Source organism: Carassius carassius, chromosome 28 (genome assembly GCF_963082965.1).
Source record: "Carassius carassius chromosome 28, fCarCar2.1, whole genome shotgun sequence".
In the NCBI taxonomy this organism is placed as follows: Eukaryota; Metazoa; Chordata; class Actinopteri; order Cypriniformes; family Cyprinidae; genus Carassius; species Carassius carassius.
In genome coordinates, this window is record NC_081782.1 from 22805848 (window position 1) to 22825784 (window position 19937).

At 37.2% G+C, this 19937-nt stretch overlaps 1 protein-coding gene across 1 annotated transcript in view; it reads left to right on the top strand.

Annotated features, from left to right (window-relative positions):
- Positions 1–19937, top strand: part of mtus2b (microtubule associated tumor suppressor candidate 2b) — a 57815-nt gene that overhangs the window by 1703 nt on the left and 36175 nt on the right. Inside the window, exons 2-7 of the mRNA XM_059514844.1 lie at positions 8455–10571; positions 10745–10955; positions 12584–12787; positions 16367–16513; positions 17900–17998; positions 19727–19926. Of these exons, the coding sequence (XP_059370827.1) occupies positions 8679–10571; positions 10745–10955; positions 12584–12787; positions 16367–16513; positions 17900–17998; positions 19727–19926 (2754 nt within the window). The 5' untranslated portion in view covers positions 8455–8678. The remainder of the gene's footprint in view (positions 1–8454; positions 10572–10744; positions 10956–12583; positions 12788–16366; positions 16514–17899; positions 17999–19726; positions 19927–19937) is intronic.

Consider the following 19937-nt stretch of genomic DNA (forward strand, 5'->3'; position numbering starts at 1 on the left):
TAGTGAACAGGTGCAGTGGACATGCTCTGAATGCATCATGGGAAATGAGGGGAATTTCATGCATCTTAATGATTATGACATCAATTTGCCTCTTGAACTTCCTGCTGCTGGCTGCATTACTGCCAGTACTCTGAATGTGTTACAGTGTCATGAAAGAGGAAAAAACAATGAGGTGGAAGTAAACAAAGACAGTCTCTCATGGCCGTTGGCTGTGGGTTTCATGCTGACGACCTTGAGGAACACGCTGTGACATGCTGTTTTATTTATACTTCATGTCTGCGACAGAAACGTATCAGTCAAGAGGAGAACTGTCTGTCTTTACTGTGTCAACCATCTCTCTCTCTTTCCTTTTGTTCACTCTAAAGGTACTTAGCATGTTAACACTAAACTGTAAACTGTAAAAACAACTGTAAAAAAAAGGTCAATATAAATATCAATATATTATCACTGAATTGTGTAGATTAATTGCACAAATACTGTAAGAGATCAATTAAATTACACTGAACTGAATTTACATACTAAAAAGTTGAATTTCATTAAAGTTAAAAAAAGTTAAAATTGCTCAAATTATTTTGATGAGATAAAGTAATGTAATTTTTATCATGTCAATTTTAACAGATAAATCAACAAACTCTCAATGTAATACATAAAAAAATTAAGTTTTGGCAAATAGGTGGCTTTCTAAAAATGATACAAATAAAATTTTAGAAATTAATTTAAAAACATTACCTCATCAAATTTCATCATCATTTTTCTCATGAGATTGATAAATACATTTACATTTACATTTAATCATTTAGCAGACGCTTTTATCCAAAGCGACTTACAAATGAGAACAATAGAAGCAGTCAGGTCAACAAGAGAACAACAACAGTATACAAGTGCCATGACAAGTCTCAGTTAGTCTAGTATAGAACGCATAGGTAGGTTGTTGTTGTTTTTTCTTTTTTTTTTTTTTTTTTAATTAAAAGACAAGAAAAGTGCTAGTGTTAGTTGGTTAAGTGCAGGCAAAAAAGATGAGTCTTTAGCCGTCATTTATCTGTAATAGACAGATAAATGAATACACTCTTTTCTAACTTTTTCATGTTTTGGCAAATTGTTGGCTTTCTAAAAATGGTATGTTTTTGTAAAAATATAACTGCATGAATTCATATGAAATTGCCACCTCATAAAATAGCTACAAATTTTCATGAGATTGATAGAAAGACAGACGGATGGACAGAAAAATACTCCCAATATACTGCTGTATCATGAATGCATCTGGATGTATTTCTGGCATCAGGACAGCAGAATTACTGCAGGGCTGATGCTGCAGATGAGAAACTGCATGTTGGATCGCATGTATTGAGTAACTGATTTGTCCTACCCTGTCAGACTTTGCTACCTCCCACTAAAACAGTGGGTAGACAACGAAAAATGCTACTGTTAAGTTATGGTTTATTAACGTCTACACCTACCACAACCCTAAACCTACACTTACAGTAATGCAAATACAGTAATTATGTGTTATATTCACGGTTGTAGCTAGAAGGGGTACAGCTACAGGAAACCGACCATGAATAATTGTTTCTACCAGTTAGATTGTGTTTTATCAAAGTCTACACCTAACCCAACACTAAACCCTTACAGCAATGCAGGTACATTAAACATTGTTGTTATGCATGAGAAAAAGGATGCAATATTGATTTGCGCATGCACAGTAAACCCTGGTAGGAAAATCTGACGGGTAGGATAAAATGTCAGGACACCGGTTTTAGGAAGCTTCCTTTGTATCTGTAATGAGCTAGGTTTCTGTCAAACATTACAGGTACAAAAAAAAAAAAATTACAGAATGTATAAGTTTAGAATTTATAGTTTTTGTATTAAAATAGGCATGCTAATATACATCTGAGTAAATACTAAGCTTGCAGTTACACCATTTTTTTATGTTGCTGACAGCTATGTATTATGTGTGAATGTGTGAAAAGCTTAAAACTTCTGTACTTGCACTTCAGCACATTAAAGGGGTCATATAATGCAATTTCTAATTTTCCTTTCTCTTTGGATTGTTACATCCTGTTGGTGCATAGATAAGGTTCCTAAAGTTGCAAAGACTAAAGTCTCAAACCCAAAGAGATATTTTTTATAAAAGTTAAAACTCGTCCACATGTCTACGTCACTGTGTGATTTGCATAACACAGCCCAAATGTTCACACAAAGAAAGAAAGAAGGCGTAACTTTGATTTTCGCCGTAGGATTGTTACCACCGCTGCCATGTTGTGGAGATGCTGTGTGTTTTGTTGCGAAAGTGAAACTACGTTGTTTGGCCTTCCAAAAGAGGACATAACTAGAAATCAGTTGTTAAGTTGTATTTACAACACTGTTCCAGAACAGTTCAACCCAAATTTTCAGATGTGTGCAGCGCATTTTACGGAAGACTGGTAGCCTACAATGTGTCTGTGGCTCAAAGGCTGTTTCTATAAAGTGGGGCAATTTCCTTCTTTGCAAGGACAGTCTGGCACATCTGACTCACAGCCTGTAATCCTTTTTTATATTTAAAGAATTTGCCACTGATGATTCAAGCACAAGTTTTGAGCAGTGTAGAGTAGCGCTTCTTGTTTGTTGTTTTTCTCCGATCACAAATGCAGACATGGTTTTATGTGTATGATACGTAACACAACATGTAAAAACACAGTATAAGTCTTTATAATCAGTAATTATGTCCCCACTGGATGCAACAAATGCCTTATTTGTAATGGGTTTTAATAGTTTTTTCTCATTACGCCGGGACATACAGCATCACGGTATGGTAAGGGGCGTAACATTTCTGTCACACGCTTGAGGTATTTGGCCAATCACAACGCACTGGATAGCTGCCCAATCAGCGTACACCTCGCCTTTCAGAACAATGAACTTTGTAAAAAATCTACGTGTTTCAGAAAGGCAGGGCATAGATGAGAAACAATAATGTACATTATGTGGAAAATAATGTGTTATTTGAACCTTAAATTGCATAAACACATTGCATGTTGTTCTACAGCAGTAAGCTTGGTTTGCAGTAATAAGTCACAAATTCGCCACACAGAAGTGCAGAGCAGGAATTCATCATGCATTCTCACTTGAACAAAGTCGAAACAAAGCCACCGCTGTGCTCTTTCTCATCTGTTCACTGTCAGCTCGGTATCCATCAGCCAGGAGGAGACCTCATCCCCGCTGACTGAGCCATGTAAAGATTCCGCCAGTCAGTATAAGAGTATGATTTTAAATTGGGCTTTTTCAGTTCATCTGATTCCTGCTTTGTTCCCTCTAATAATGCACTAATATGAAGTAGAAACCACAGAGCCTTTGTTTGATCATCTGTGAGAGTCACTGAATTGCAAGGTTCCAGATGCTGTTAATGGCTTCTAATATACTTAAGCTTCATAGCAGCTTAGAACTGTTTCCTATAGCCTTCATTTACCATATAAACATATGAGGCATGTCTTATTTATAAATTTGTCAGTACCCCAATGTGAATGAGAAAGTCAGGTAAAGTTTTGGTTCCTAGGGTAACACTTTATAATAATGTTCAGTTATAAGTGATTTATAAGTGATTAGTTAATGATGAACTAAAAATTTACATAAGCGATTAATATGTGATAAACATACACAAATTGTAGTCTTGTTTATTCATTTACAAGTGATTAGATGATGATGAACTAATCATTTACAAAACATCACTATACGTTCACAAATGATTATTGAGGAATATGCTAACGATTTACAAATCTGTTATCTTAAAAAACAGCATCATGAAAGCATACAGATTTAGAAAAACTTGTGGGTGAGTAAATGATTCATTTTCATTTTTGGGTGGAATATCCGTTTAAAGTTCTACCCAGAGTCGTGCTGCGTGCCAGTTTGCCTATTATACTACACCCTAAAAGTATGTACTCTCTTTGTGAAGAAAAAGAAGATACTAAGTGTGTAGCAGAAGAGTAGCTTTGAGTAACATCATAAAAATGTGCTCTGTCACATAGTAAAGTGCATTCTGTCCTAATAAACAGCCTGTCAATCAAGTTTTTTTTGATCATTTATTATGACGTATTCCTAGATTTTGGTGGTAGAATTAAAATGCTTTAGTCAGGTCAAGTCAAGTCACCTTTATTTATATAGGGCTTTAAACAAAATACATTGTGTCAAAGCAACTGAACAACATTCATTAGGAAAACAGTGTGCCAATAATGCAAAATGATAGTTAAAGACAGTTCATCATTGAATTCAGTGATGTCATCTCTGTTCAGTTAAATAGTGTCTGTGCATTTATTTGCAATCAAGTCAACGATATCGCTGTAGATGAAGTGACCCCAACTAAGCAAGCCAGAGGCGACAGCTGAGTCAGATTGTCAGATTGTGCAGAAGAATCATCTGTTTCCTGTGGTCTTGTCCTCGTGGTCATCTGAGACAAGGTCTTTACAGGGGATCTGTATCTGGGGCTCTAGTTGTCCTGGTCCTTTCAGGGCAGTAGAGGTCCTTTCTAGGTGCTGATCCACCATCTGGTCTGGATACGTACTGGATCCGGGTGACTGCAGTGACCCCTTGATCTGGATACAGACTGGATCTGGTGGCTACGATGACCTCGGAATAAGAGAGAAACAGACAAATATTAGCGTAGATACCATTCTTCTAATGATGTAGCAAGTACTGTACATAGGGTGTTCCAGGAGATGGGTCTTTAATCTAGATTTAAACTGCAAGAGTGTGTCTGCCTCCCGAACAATGTTAGGTAGGTTATTCCAGAGTTTAGGCACCAAATAGGAAAAGGATCTGCTGCCCGCAGTTGATTTTGATATTCTAGGTATTATCAAATTGAATTTTGAGAACGTAGCGGTCGTAGAGGATTATAATGTAAAAGGAGCTCATTCAAATACTGAGGTGCTAAACCATTCAGGGCTTTATAAGTAATAAGCTATATTTTAAAATCTATACAATGTTTGATAGGGAGCCAGTGCAGTGTTGACAGGACCGGGCTAATATGGTCATACTTCCTGGTTCTAGTAAGAACTCTTGCTGCTGCATTTTGGACTAGCTGTAGTTTGTTTACTAAGCGTGCAGAACAACCACCCAATAAAGCATTACAATAATCTAACCTTGAGGTCATAAATGCATGGATTAACATTTCTGCATTTGACATTGAGAGCATAGGCCGTAATTTAGATATATTATATATTATATATATAGGGAAGTCGTGGCCTAATGGTTAGAGAGTCGGACTCCCAATCGAAAGGTTGTGAGTTCGAGTCCCGGGCCGGCAGGAATTGTGGGTGGGGGGAGTGCATGTACAGTTCTCTCTCCACCTTCAATACCACGACTTAGGTGCCCTTGAGCAAGGCATCGAACCCCCAACTGCTCCCCGGACGCCGCAGCATAAATGGCTGCCCGCTGCTCCGGGTGTGTGCTCACAGTGTGTGTGTGTGTGTTCACTGCTCTGTGTGTGTGCATTTCGGATGGGTTAAATGCAGAGCACAAATTTCACCATGCTTGGCTGAATGTCACTTCACTTTCACTTTTCACTTTCACTATTTCTGAGATGGAAAAATGCAGTTTTACAAATGCTAGAAACGTGGCTTTGCGATCAAATAGCACACCTAGGTTCCTAACTGATGACGAAGAATTGACAGAGCAACCATCAAGTCTTAGACAGTGTTCTAGGTTAATACAAGCAGAGTTTTTAGGTCCTATAATTAACACCTCTGTTTTTTCAGAATTTAGCAGTAAGAAATTACTCGTCATCCAGTTTTCTATATCGACTATGCATTCCATTAGTTTTTCAAATCGGTGTGTTTCACCGGGCCGCGAAGAAATATAGAGCTGAGTATCATCAGCATAACAGTGAAAGCTAACACCATGTTTCCTGATTATATCTCCCAAGGGTAACATATAAAGCGTGAAGAGTAGCGGCCCTAGTACTGAGCCTTGAGGTACTCCATACTGCACTTGTGATCGATATGATACATCTCCATTAACTGCTACGAACTGATGGCGGTCATACAAGTATGATTTAAACCATGCTAATGATATAAAAATCATGTATTTAAAAAGGGAAGTTAAATACAGTGTGCATTGTGCAAAACTCCACACTCTGTAAACTGTATAATAATTAGTATTCAAATGTATCTGTAAGCTCGAACCCTCCCTAGTGTTGGGCTGTGTAGTCTTTGAACATTTTAACTTGAGGACTTCTGAGCCTTTTCTGTGAAAGTAGGTCAAGTAGAATGTTTAGTGAGTGTGTGTTTGGTATGAGAGAGTGTTTATATGGATGTGCAGAGGTGAACTTTGGGATGTCAAATCCATTTAATTGGTTTGGTTTGTGTAAATAATTAAATGATTCTGTGAAGCAGTTATGTTTTGTTTAATTTCATAAAATAATTTCATATTTATTTAATTCCTGCTGTGCATAACTGTTTTAAAATAAAGGTTCCAAATAGTGGCTTTTTAATAGAAGAACCATTTTGGGGCAACAAGAAAAGAACCATATTTTTCTTATTGTGAAGGAAATTATAATCAGAATAACCTCTTTTCCACTGAAGGACTTACTAAAATTGAGATTAGATTTTGATTAAAAATTGTATATTTATAAAGTGTCAGTATAATTGGTGGATTTTTATTTTCTGTGTACCTGATAAAAACTGCTCTCCTACCTTGTTGCTTGACAAGCTGCATTTTCAAAGTCTATTACATGACACTGGTTGTTTTCATTGTCTATTTCTGTCTACCTTCCTATTGTAAATAATTGAGCTCCTGACCCTAAATGGTCATGAAGGGTATCTTTTGAGACATATTCCAAATCTCTTCATGCTGTCATAAAGTGCTGTGCAACTGTGACCTACAGACCTGACTATGATGTGACTCGTCACATGTAACTGACAAACCGTCATATTAATAATCAGTCTGTGACAGTTAGTCATTGTCTCTGACAGCTCAACAGCAACTGTTTAATTTATTCCATAACATTTAGCATGAGCATGTCATTTTGGAATGGAGGTCAGTCAGTTTTATTTTCTGTTCTAATGTAACTTTCATCTTACTGAATACATTTAATTTACACAATAAAATAGTTGACAAAATAAAAAAGATTAGTGACAGTTTCTACAAAAGCAATGTATGAATTTAAAATTATTACCGACATTTTTAAAGCATAGAAAGATGATAAGACATCATTATGATAGTAAGTGAACTGTAATGATTGACTACAGATGCACAAAACCATCAGATGAACAAAGTAGGTCAAGTAAATGGACCATGCCAAGAAATATAAATGCACAAAATATATTTTGTTTACCTAGGTCTGACAGAAGTCAGCCTAGTAGAATGTCTTATAGTTTTAAGATATGAATTGCTTTTTGGTATCTGTTTATGAAAACAACATTTAGTGGGGTTTATTTTGGGAAAATATATAATTTCTAATAGGCCAATATTTACAGTATGTAATAGTAGAAATAGTAGAAATTGCCTTCTTGTTGAACAATAGTCTTTCTTAAGCATGGTATCTATTAAGAAACATCATTTGTCATTTTAGACGCTTAGAATTTCATCTATTATTTATCTATTACAAAATCAGTTAATGCACTGGTTTTCCTGGAAAATATGTTCCTGTTGAGAACATTTGTCTGCCATTACCTCAGGGAATGACCTCCTACTGTTGAAGTTCTGGAGTGTAGGAGATGTTGTTGTTGCTAGGGAGAACAGAGCATGAGTGTGCTTTCTCACCGCGTGGAGAATTATCAGTGTGTTTATAATTCTCTATGAAAGAATTTAATTACTGAATAAAATATTATTCCAAGTCCCATTAGACTGAAGCATTAGAATATGTATTTTGCCATGGATTTATTTATTTTTTTAACCTGGAAAATCCTTTTAAGAAAGTATGTTGTCATTTACATTGAGAAAAATGCCAGTGGTTTGTGTTTACCAAGGAATTAACAAAGTAGCAATGATAAGGGATGTGTCATTTTTCACAGATCACAGAATTGTGCAAAACAAATGTGAAAGCACAGATGTACAGTAAATAGAAATGAAATTTCTTAATACTTCAGGAATTTAAAAAACAAAAACGTATTTTTTTTTTAATAGTTCATTTAGCACCACAACCCTTTTCAAATGTGCTAATAATAAAAAAGGATTTCCGATAACCAAATTTGCACCTTACATAGCTTTATTAAGGATTATCTTATCTGAATATTTAAATTGGTTAATTAACAGGCAATTAGACTAATCAACCAAATGATTACACTCTATTCATTGACTATCAGATACCAAATTGCCCCTAATTATAGTACTATTTCTCTTTAAGGTAAACAAAAAAATTCCAAGAGAGTATTTGTGGATCTCAAAACATACTACCATCAAATCTTTTTATGGTTATACAATTAGAATATTGCACATGAACGTGTCTGTTTATGTCTACATTATTTCTTATTTGTATTTCTCTTACAGGTTTTATGTCAAGACATTTCTAAATCTGTTGTTATTTACCCACTTTGACATGTTGAAGACAACTCCTGATGTCATCTTCTCAAAATCAGTGTCTCATATTACAGTGTGAAAGATGCCAGTACTTACTTTAGATTTGAGTTTGAAAGTGATGAGAGCTCCAGACCTCAAGGGAGGTCAACAAGGATCTACATGAAAGCTTGAGAACACATAAACCTTCAGGAAACATGAGTGTGAATGATGAACACACCAGACCCTTCGGGACCAGCATTGAAGATGGCTGTGAGGAAATCAGGAACAACAACAGACATACTGAAGATTCCCTAGATGGTGATGCCAATGCTAATGAAATCCAAAGAGGAGATGAAGGAACAACTTTGGAGGCAACTGAAGCCCTGTCCTCTGTGGTATCTAAAACTGAGGAACATGTGATTATGGTTATGCAGGGCACAGATTCCCCATGTGATGACCCAGAGTTAGCTGAGTTTGAGATGCTGGAAAGTCAGGAACTAGAGGATGACGAAGAGAGTAGTATTCCTAAAGGAGATGTCAAGGGTGCTCTATCCACCAATATGATGCAGACTGAAGCAGTGTCTCCAAAGGTAGAAGGTAAAAGGTTCTCCCAGTTCATTTCAAAGGAGCAGGAGTCTACTGTTTCTCCTCAGACAACTGGCAAAGAAATGGTGACCAACATAACAAGAACTGAGTTTAGCTCTGAAAATGATGTTTTTGTCTCTTGCCTCTCCACAATGTCTAGTCTTGGAGGAAGTCTTGCTAGTGCCCTGGACAATGCAGGTCGAACCCAAAGCGCTGATTCATGGCATGCTCCATCAGGGCCATACCGAACCCTCTCTGAGGATCTTACCCTTGCCTCACAATCCTGTTTTACTATTTCAGATAAAAGCCGGAGCTCTGTACATACTGATAGCATGCATCATCAAGCAGGAAAAAGTACAATGCACATCGACAGTGTTGATCACAATCATAACTCTACCACATTGCCTGAGGAACCCCTTTTAGAAGCACAAAAAAACCAACCAGCTGCAGACTTTGTAATATATGAGAGCTCAGGTCAACTGACAAATGGCATGAGTGATTGTAGCATTGCAAGGATCAAGAAGGTCCCTTATGAATCAGGAACCACTAGTCAGGAAAATCTAGGAGAATCTGAAGTTCATGTAAAGGAGTACCATGAAACAGAAGACAAGGCTCCAAGTTTAAAAAAAATATCAACTGAGAAAAAACCTTGCCAAGCTCTTGTCTCAGAAAACACACAGTCTGCTTCACAGAACAGAAGGTTCTCTCATGATTCCGCTACTGATATAAATAATAAGCTCAAATCCCAGGATGAGAAATCTCATAAAATTGCTCTTAAAACCTCAAAACTAACCTCAAAGGATACACACGTGCACTCTGGTGGTTCTGAACCCCAACCATATAAGAAGCAAGCTTCTTTTGAAAAGACCCGAAGTTCTAGTGCATCAAGTTTGGAAAGGCGAAGACCTTGGGGCAGTCCATCTCGCCCTGAGACCCCTCCATCCCCGAAGACCACCTGTTCACCTCGGAAACAGCCACCTTCATCACCAGTCAAACCTGTTAGCACAAGAGAAGCAAGTCAGGAACGAAATGAAACCTTTCAGAGGGGAACAACTAGTTTGAGGCAACCAAGTAAAAGTTTTCTCAGTAGTAGTAGCAGTCTCCCAAAACCTGCTGTTCCTCAACAACCCACTAGAGCTGAGTTTGATTCTAAGAAGTCTTCTCCACCTCAGAAGCCCAAAAATGTTCGACCAAAAATCATAACATATGTCCGCAAAAGCCCTCAAGCGAAACCAATGTCTGAAGGTCCCTATGAAGTATCGACATTACCGCCAAGACTTACACCATACAGTAGCTCAACAACCTCAAAAGAGTTTAAGACCGAGGGCTCCAGAGGTTCACCTGTGCTGAGCTCCTCTAATATAATTTATGACAAGTATCGTCAAGAAGTACAAAGGTCAGGGTACTACTCCCCTCCAGGACTGATGGCGTCTGGGATCAGGCCATCCAGCCACACTGTCCCCCATAAACTGGTGGGCAAATCAGAGAGTTTCCACGGGGAACTGCCAGATCAATATTTACAGGTAAAACTTGTGTATTAAGAGATTCTCAGCTGCTAACACAGCGCTACTGAACTCTAGTAGATGTGTTGTGCTTTGTGAAAACATGGGCAGCAAGCATAATTTATTAATATTCTCAACTGCTTTATGAAATTTGTGATAACAAAGACATCAATGGATGCTTCTTATGATTTTAGGGTGGTAGAGCAGTTCAGCTAAATACCCATGACGCTACTGCTGCCGTTTTCCGATTTCCGAGAGCCTTAAGGCCCCAGCTTGGCCTTGGAGCTGTCACCAGACAGCCTGCTACTAAGAACAGGATGGTATTACCAGGTCAAAGGTCAGCATCACCCCTCAGTTATATAGCTCCAGCTGTTCAGGCCCCAAGTAGTCACCAGGAACCTGCAGGTCAGTAGGCACTAAAACCTTGAAAGTCAAGTTGCCAGTTGTCAGTAGACTTTCTTCAAAATGTGCATTGTTTAATTAAGCAGTGTTGATTTGTCTTGGAAATTTTCTTACACTATAGCTCATGAATCTTGACAGGAATCTAAATGATTATCTACACAGCTCTATACTACCAGTTCCCAGAATCAGACTAATTTCTTAGCATAATGGCCAAGCACAGACATTCCATCAGCTGAGGTTATGAACTGCAGTCATTTTGGTTCTAGAATTGTATTGATTTTTACTGATGCTCCATTTCTCTTTGAAATATAAAAATCCATGACGGTAAGAAGTCTGCGGTGATAACTTGTCACATACTTACAGCTTTTTAATGTAATCTCGCAAAATGATCACTAAAATTGTCAGAATTGTGAAATGAAAATGTCTACACCCTTAAAAACTATACTTTTTACTGGTTGTTGATGAGCTGTATACAAAAAACCACATATATATATCTATCCATATTGACAGGTATTTAAAAAAGTGCACTTTTAGACCAATGCTCCTTGGCATACAATATAAATGGGCAAATATTCACACACCTGAGTTCTTTTGTGTCCGGTGTCCTGACATTTTATCCTACCCGTCAGATTTTCCTACCAGGGTTTACTGCGCATGCCCACATCAATATCACATCCTTTTTCTCATGCAGAACAACATTTAATATGTCTGCAGTACTGTAAGGGTAGGTTTATGGTTGGGGTAGGTGTAGACTGTAAAACACAATCTAATAGGTAGAAAAAAACATTTTTTTTTTGGTTTCCTGTAGCTGTATCCCTTCTAGCTACAACTGCGAATATAACACATACTGTATTTGCATGACTGTAAGGGTAGGTTAAGGGTTGTGGTAGCAATAAATGCTAAGAATTTTTCATTTTAGAATTGTACTACCCACTGTTTTAATGGGGAGGTAGCAAAATCTGACAGGGTAGAGCAAATCGACAGAACACCGGAATTCAAGTTGCAAGAACTATTTAACATTTAACAATGAGCATTTTTAAACATTTGTGTACAGTTTCCTTTTCTTATCCTTATATGGTATGCTACATTGTGGTAGTTCTGTCATGACAACTCTTGGAAAGTTTAGCATTGTAATATACATGGCAATTTTAATATGTTTGGTCTTGGAGGAATAGATCTAGCAAGTACCGAGATTTGCTACTGCTAATACATCCACAGGCATGCTGCTGATACAGTATAACGTACATAAAACTACACCCACATCTATAGAAATACATGAAATTACCCTGTAGAGGATCTATACAGGTGGAGCTGGGGAGGGTGGAAGGTTTCTGAAGCACACTGCAAACTGCCTTATAGCAAACACTGGCTTAGTATTTTAATGTAGAGCAACACGCTCATTGGCTGATGATGTAAAACTAATCAGCCGAGTGATTAAAGGTGTGATTATATCAGATTGAGCTAGAATCTAAAGTTAAAGTTTCATGACAGAATGTTGTGTAATCATGATTTGATGTATTGTTTTTATTTATTTGAATGGTTTGTAGAAAGTAATTTCAAGCCATGATATCTATAAATGAACTTATGAGATTTGTTTAAGGGAATATAATGATTTGTCTTCTGCTTTACAGTGGATCAGAAGAGACTAACATTGGGTGTGGCCCCCAAATTTATGCTCCCCAAACCGGGTCAGTCTGGACTGCGTCCTCCCGGCTTCTCCCATCTGCCTCCTGCTCGACTGGCCACCTTTGGCTTTGTCCGCAGTGCTAGCGTGTCTTCTGTGTCCAGCAACCAATCGAATGACAGCATACACAGTGACCCCTGCCGATCCAGCCGTGAGTGTTACAACTCTTTCGGTCGTAAAACTATTGTTAGCCACATGCAAAACACACAGATGTCAGACTGGGACACCTGAGTTTAACAGTTCTGGGTTCAGCAGATTTGTAGGCTTCTGCTAGTTGTGATATTTATTGTACTGTTTGTACCTTTAAAGGGTTAGTTCACCCAGATAGCAAAATTATGTAATTAATAACTTACACTCATGTTGTTTCAAACCCGTAAGACCTCCGTTTATCTTTGGAACACAGTTTAAGATATTTTAGATTTAGTCCGAGAGCTCTCAGTCCCTCCATTGAAGCTGTGTGTACGGTATACTGTCCATGTCCAGAAAGGTAAGAAAAACATCATCAAAGTAGTCCATATGACATCAGAGGGTCGGTTAGAATTTTTTGAAGCATCGAAAATACATTTTGGTCCAAAAATAGCAAAAACGACGACTTTATTCAGCATTGTCTTCTCTTCCGTGTCTGTTGTGTGAGAGAGTTCAAAACAAAGCAGTCTGGATATCCGGTTCGCGAACGAATCATTCAGTTCACTAAATCGAACTGAATCGTTTTAAACGGTTCGCATCTCTAATACGCATTAATCCACAAATGACTTAAGCTGTTAACTTTTTTAATGTGGCTGACACTCCCTCTGACTCCAAACAAACCAATATCCCGGAGTAATTCATTTACTCAAACAGTACACTGACTGAACTGCTGTGAAGAGAGAACTAAAGATGAACACCGCTATTTTGCTAATATTGGACCAAAATGTATTTTCGATGCTTCAAAAAATTCTAACTGACCCTCTGATGTCACATGGACTACTTTGAAGATGTTTTTCTTACCTTTCTGGACATGGACAGTATACCGTACACACAGCTTCAATGGAGGGACTGAGAGCTCTCGGACTAAATCTAAAATATCTTAAACTGTGTTCCAAAGATAAACTGAGATCTTACGGGTTTGGAACAACATGAGGGTAAGTTATTAATTACATAATTTTGCTATCTGGGTGAACTAACGCTTTAAGCTCTCTTAAGAATTAATTTCCTGTGAATGAATGTTTTTTGCGTGGCTACATTCTCAAAAGTGTAGGAATTACCAAAGCGGCCCATTCTCAGACCACATGCTTTAGTACACGTATTATGTAAGGATTAGTTTAGGCCTTTTGGATTATCCAACTCTTCCTGTCATAAGCCTTCTGCCTGGTAGATACAAAGTACAATCAATGTCTGCAAACACACTGCTGGTTGCTCTGTGTCTGTGCAAGATGAGGCATCTTAAACATGAGATAAATAGAGCAGTGTATGCCCATCTTTTAAAATCCCAGTAAATCGGAAATATCATCCATGATTAACAATAGACATCATAATAGTCATTTTAAAGTTCAGACCAACTGTCATAAGACGTTTTATTACTTATTGCAGAATTGCATTGAGTTCAATGGGTTTCAAGTGTTTTTTTTTATTTTTATGAAGTTGGAGAAATATAGAGACTGTGCGTGCTGTTTTATAATTGTATTTGCCTGTGCTTTAGTGGGATGAGATATCTGAAACAATAAACATGAACAGTGTTGCTGTTAAGAAGAAGTGTAAGTGAAACATAAAAAGAGCATTACTGCAGAAACCTGCCTCTGTCTGTGGTCTATGCACCTAATATATTCATAGGCAGGAAGCACTAATCTACAGATTTTTCTAGAAAACAAAAGTTGATATGATTCTCCTGTTTTTTTTTCTGTTTTCATTTGACTAAATGAATAGATGTGATCGTCATAACCAGACATTATCTTCGTTATCTGGCAAACTGTGAGAATGCGAAGTGCTCTAAACCGACTATGTACAGTAAGTTTGTCCAGGAATTATAAGCCTCCTTAATATCTCTATCTCAGGAATTCAAGGCAGGGCATATAGTGAGGGCTCGTCCTTACATTCAAGGCTTGAGTGTCCTCTTATTCATTTATAGACTATTTCACTGCAGTCATTCCCTCAAGACTGCAGATAAATGCTGACTCTAGCAAACAGTGTCACTAAACTGCTGAGTGTAGTATATCTGTTCTCACAGTACAGAGACTGGGATTCTCTCTCTCTTTCTCTCTCAGGTTTATAGTTGACTTTTCTTGTACTGTAAGTACAGTGTGTTAATAAACCACACCCTTGTTTAGCATCCCATTATGACATCAGGAGACGTCCCGTCATGTCTGATGCTATAGTGGGGACACATTTGTCTCTCAGCTCGGACAGCTGAGGGGTCAACAGTGGCGCCTTCACGTGCCAGTTTTATGTCCTCCCTTAAAAAACCCAAAGACTACTGGCTTGTTATTTAAATCCAGAGACTTGTACATGCATGTGGCATTTTTGTTCGATGCCGAGCTTAGTAGATAAAATATAAAGGACAGCTGTCGACCCTACCCAAGTTGCAGTGTCCACAACTAGGCCTGAGTCACCACTTTCACTCTTATTTCTTCTCTGGGAAAGTGGAGGAGTTAAAGAGGAGTTGGGCTTCTACAGTTTTGCAAGGCTTTTAAGTTTAGTCTTCCCATAATACAGTATAATTCAGACTGGAGATTTGGAGCTTTTTGGCAACTCTGTGGCATTTTAATATCAGATTGACTTTATGAAAGCAGATGATGCTTGTTGTCATCTCAAGTCTGGATCCTGGATGTGTTTTCTCTACTAACGGACAAATTGGCAATACTAATGTTTTCATTACTGGGGTATTTTGTACCACTTTTCACTTTCATTTTAAAAAGGGATATTGAAAAGCAAGACCTGCATCCATGTAAGTGTTGTCTGTGATTTATTAATGTCACATGCATTTTTAAAGATGAGCCATCTGACTTAGTCGTGGGCCATTTGACTAATTGGAGAGAAATAAGCCACATTGTCAGTGATTATTAAAAGCTTTCATTAATATTTATTATTATTTTTCTTAAATATATTTAAAAATGTTGATCTTTAAGGTTGTTTCATGTCATGTTTAGCTCACTATAGATTTTTTATATATATAACTTAAGTTTAATTTCCACGATTTTCTAGGTGTGTGAAAAAAAAAATAGTTTTTTGCAGTTTAAGGATAAGTCTGCTGATCGGTGTCCCATAAATCATGATTTGAGTCACATTTATCTCATCTTGCATCCAGTTTGCAGTTACTTTTTTGGGCTGTAGTAGGATGTGTGAGCTTGAAGGAGGATGTGTCAGCATTTTCAAGATCTTTGTTGAAATATTGGGACACCCCCTTCTTTAGAACAGAGAAAGGCACTTCCAAAACTGTGGCAACAAAGATGTAAACATAATACATGTATTTAAAAAAAAATAATCCCAGAATGGGGGTGTCCCAATACGTTTAGCAATATAGTGTACATACATAGATTAGCTATATAGAGACGTTTTATCCAAAGTATAATTAAATGTATAATTAAGTATTATCAATTCATTAAAGGGAGAAAACAATACAAATATTGCTACTATAGAACAATTTAATTGTATAATAAGTTTAAATGTGTAAGGAATTGTATCTATTTGTATAATAAAAGTATAATAGTATAGGACAGCAGAGAAAGGATGTTTTTTCTGATTTGGCTCTTCACAGGTCCACACAGCAGCAGTGATGAAACTCTTCTCTCGCGCGCTCCTCTTCCTCCTGATGAGAGCAGTAGTGGCAGAAGTCAGAACCGCAGCAGCCCCCCGCCCCCAGCCCGCAGATCTCTGCACCCGCCCCCCCGTGCCTCACCCGTGGGTGAGTGATGCCACCGCCAGCTGGTTTATTATGTGACCAGTGTTGTGTCTTGGTGAAGTCACATGACCCTGTGTGCAGAGGTGTGTCAGTGACAGAGCATGCTGCTGTCACCATGACAACAGCATTCATACTAATGAATATGAATGTTGAATATGAAATACTGAATATGAAAATAACACACATTTACATTGTAAAAAAAATACCTCTTACATGTACAATAAATGAACATCAGCAGCATTTTTGCAGAAATATAGAGAATATTGTCTGTCTACTAGTTATCTGTTTATTGTGGGATATCAGAATTGTAAATACGATTATATATTATCACAGTTGCACTAAATAAACACACACACACACAAATTATAGTCTGTATATTCCCTGTATATTATCACCTGTTGATAATTAAAGACATCAGAGTAATAAAAGAGTAATATTCTCACTCTGTAGACTATTCTAGAAAATTAAACAAAACCTAGTAACAATTCCACAACTGAGGTGAGACCCTTGAGCAAGGCACCAAACCCACAACTGCGCCGCAGCATTTGCTGCCTACTGCCACGGGTGTGTGTGTGTGTCTGTCTGTTTGTGTGTGTGTGTGTGTGTGTGTGTGTGTGTGTGTGTGTGTGTGTTCACTGCTGTGTCCATGCACTTGGTTGGGTTAAATGCAGAGCACAAATTCCGATTCACTCTCTTTTTTTTTTATTATGGACAAAATCAAATCATATTTTATTCCCTCTAATGGAAAACAACAACAACAACAACAACAATGAGAATTAAATACTAATTAGGCTGCATGTTAAGCTGAATTTAATTTTCAGAATGCAGTAAAAACAATAACATTGTGAAATTCTATTATCATTTAAATTAACTATTTTCTGTTTGGATATATTTTAAATTGTAATTTATTTCTGTGATGGCAAAGCTGAATTTTCAAGCAGCCATTACTCAAGTCTTCAGTGTCACATGATCTTTCAAAAATTATTCTAATATGCTAATTTGCTGCTCAAGAAACATTTCTGAAGACAGTTGTGTAGTATAAACACATGCTCTTCAGTGCTGATTTCGAAGAATATATATTCTTGATGAGCTTTTTATTATATGATATCATATCATCATAGCTGTTCATGCTGACTTGACACTGCAGTCTCAATGGAAGAAAGCAGTGGGCCAAGGGCTCCAGCTAGTGGACACTTTAGACATTTACTTAATCTTTATATAAAGCTGGTTTTGATTGCAGAATTTATCTGCAAGCTTTTGGATTGGAATAACTATTTGATTTGATGGTACTCAGTATTTTTCCATAAATGTATTATATGTACATACTGTTGGAACTGTAACTAGTTCTCATTTACAACAGTGGCATATAAATATCCGTGTCTAATTCAGTCTCTAGAAAGGAGTTTCAAAGGGATGGAGAAATCAACCGACCCATTGTGTCATCCCCAAAGAGGTTTGCAGTGGTCTCTCCCAAGCCTCAGTCCCCTGGTGAGTGTGTGATGTCTTTTTATTCTGCTCCGCTGCTGCCGCTCCTCCCACTGTCATTTCACATCCCTTATTAACCGGCTACTAGTGGTTGTCATAGCAACACTGTGAAGACTAAAGACTTCCATTAGGAAGCTGGCAAGTAATTCCCTCGCTAATGCTTTTCGACTAATGGAAACTAAATTGACACCTTATAGGTCCTAAAATAAGAATAATAATTTAATTGAATCTGATATTTTGCTCATGTTTTGTTTCCTCAATAATTCAGTTGAAAAAAATTGAAATACCAATATATAATATTAGTTTGTAAACATTAGGAGCACACGATCCTTTGGAAATTATTTCTAAGATACTGATTAGGTGCTCAAGAAATATTTATTATTATTATCAATGTTGAAATCAGTTTTTGCTGCTTAATATTTTTGTGGAAACCATGATACATTTTCTTCAGAATTCTTTAATGAACTTGAATACAAATTTAATTGAATAGAAAATTCAAAAGGACAGCATTTATTTGAAATTAAACTCTCTTGCAATGTTATCATTTGTTACTTTTGATCATTCATAAAAGTATTATTTAAAAAAAAAATTTAATTCACATATTTAAAAAATCTAAATCAAATTCACATATAATGCAATTTTTTTATATAAAATAATATTGTTTTGAATTTGAAGAGTCTGTAAAATATAAGTATTTTCACTCAAGGGCTTCACTGTATTACCATATATATGTTACATATATTTATGGATTAGGTCAGCCTCACGCCACCCTCTCTTAGCTGACTCATCAGGGAGCATTATATGTGTTCTTGGAAGTCAGCGGTTACTGCTGAATGTTTGACCTAAACATAGTCTTTATGATCACATTAACATATGGTCGTTATACAGCTGTAAATAGTAAACATTTAATTAAGCGATAATTTACAGTAATTGACTAAATGATATGTATGAAATTAATTGAACTGCAGGCATATTTCAAGCAAATCCTGTCACACTCAAAATTCTAAATTCACTAATTTTGTAATATTCATTTAAATTCAAGTTTATTTGTATAGCACTTTTTACCATACAAATCATTGCAAAGCAACTTTACAGAAAATTAAGTTTCTGCAATATTTAGTAGTAGCTTATCAGTGTCGACTGTCAGTTTATGTGCATATGACAGGAAAATTCAGAAAAAATTTCAGAAAAATTTATACAAGACATAGTGAACCAGACAATGAACACTATTAACAGCAATTATTATATGATGCAGTCAGACTTGTAGCAATATCTGTTAGTTCTGTTTGTTGATTCAGGGTTAGCATCATCTGAGGTCCTCTGAGGGGTCAGCATCATCTCTTCTCAGGTGTTCTGGATCCAGACTGGGATGTTTATCCTATGGCAAAACAGAGAAACAAATAGAGACATCATTAGCGTAGCTGCTGTTCCAACCAAGTAAAATTAATTAGTTTAACCCAAGCTAAAGAATGATAATACGCATTTGATCAGATACATCTGCAGTCACAAATTATGAGATGCATTATTTGAATGCTTGGCAAAAGAGATGTGTTTTTAATCTAGATTTAAACATTGAGGGTGTTTCTGAAACCAGAACATTATCAGGAAGGTAATTCCAGAGTTTGGGAGCCAAATGCAAAAAAGCTCCACCTCCTTTAATACTAATCGTATTCTCATACTAACACTTCATTTTCTTTATGCACTTTTTTACATATTTTGTTCATCCCGCAGTCCGTCAGAAGTCATGTGTGGCCCGTCTGGGTGGGCGTGCAGAGGACGTGGATGCCGAGCGCGAGCGGTTGATGGTACAGAGACTGAGAGAGAGATGTGAAGATCAGGCTCGGCAACTGATCGCCCTGCAGGACGAGCTCAGGAAGTCTTCACGATGCTTGGATGTGTTCACCGTAACCACACTTCACTTCTGCCAGAAGGTAGCACACTG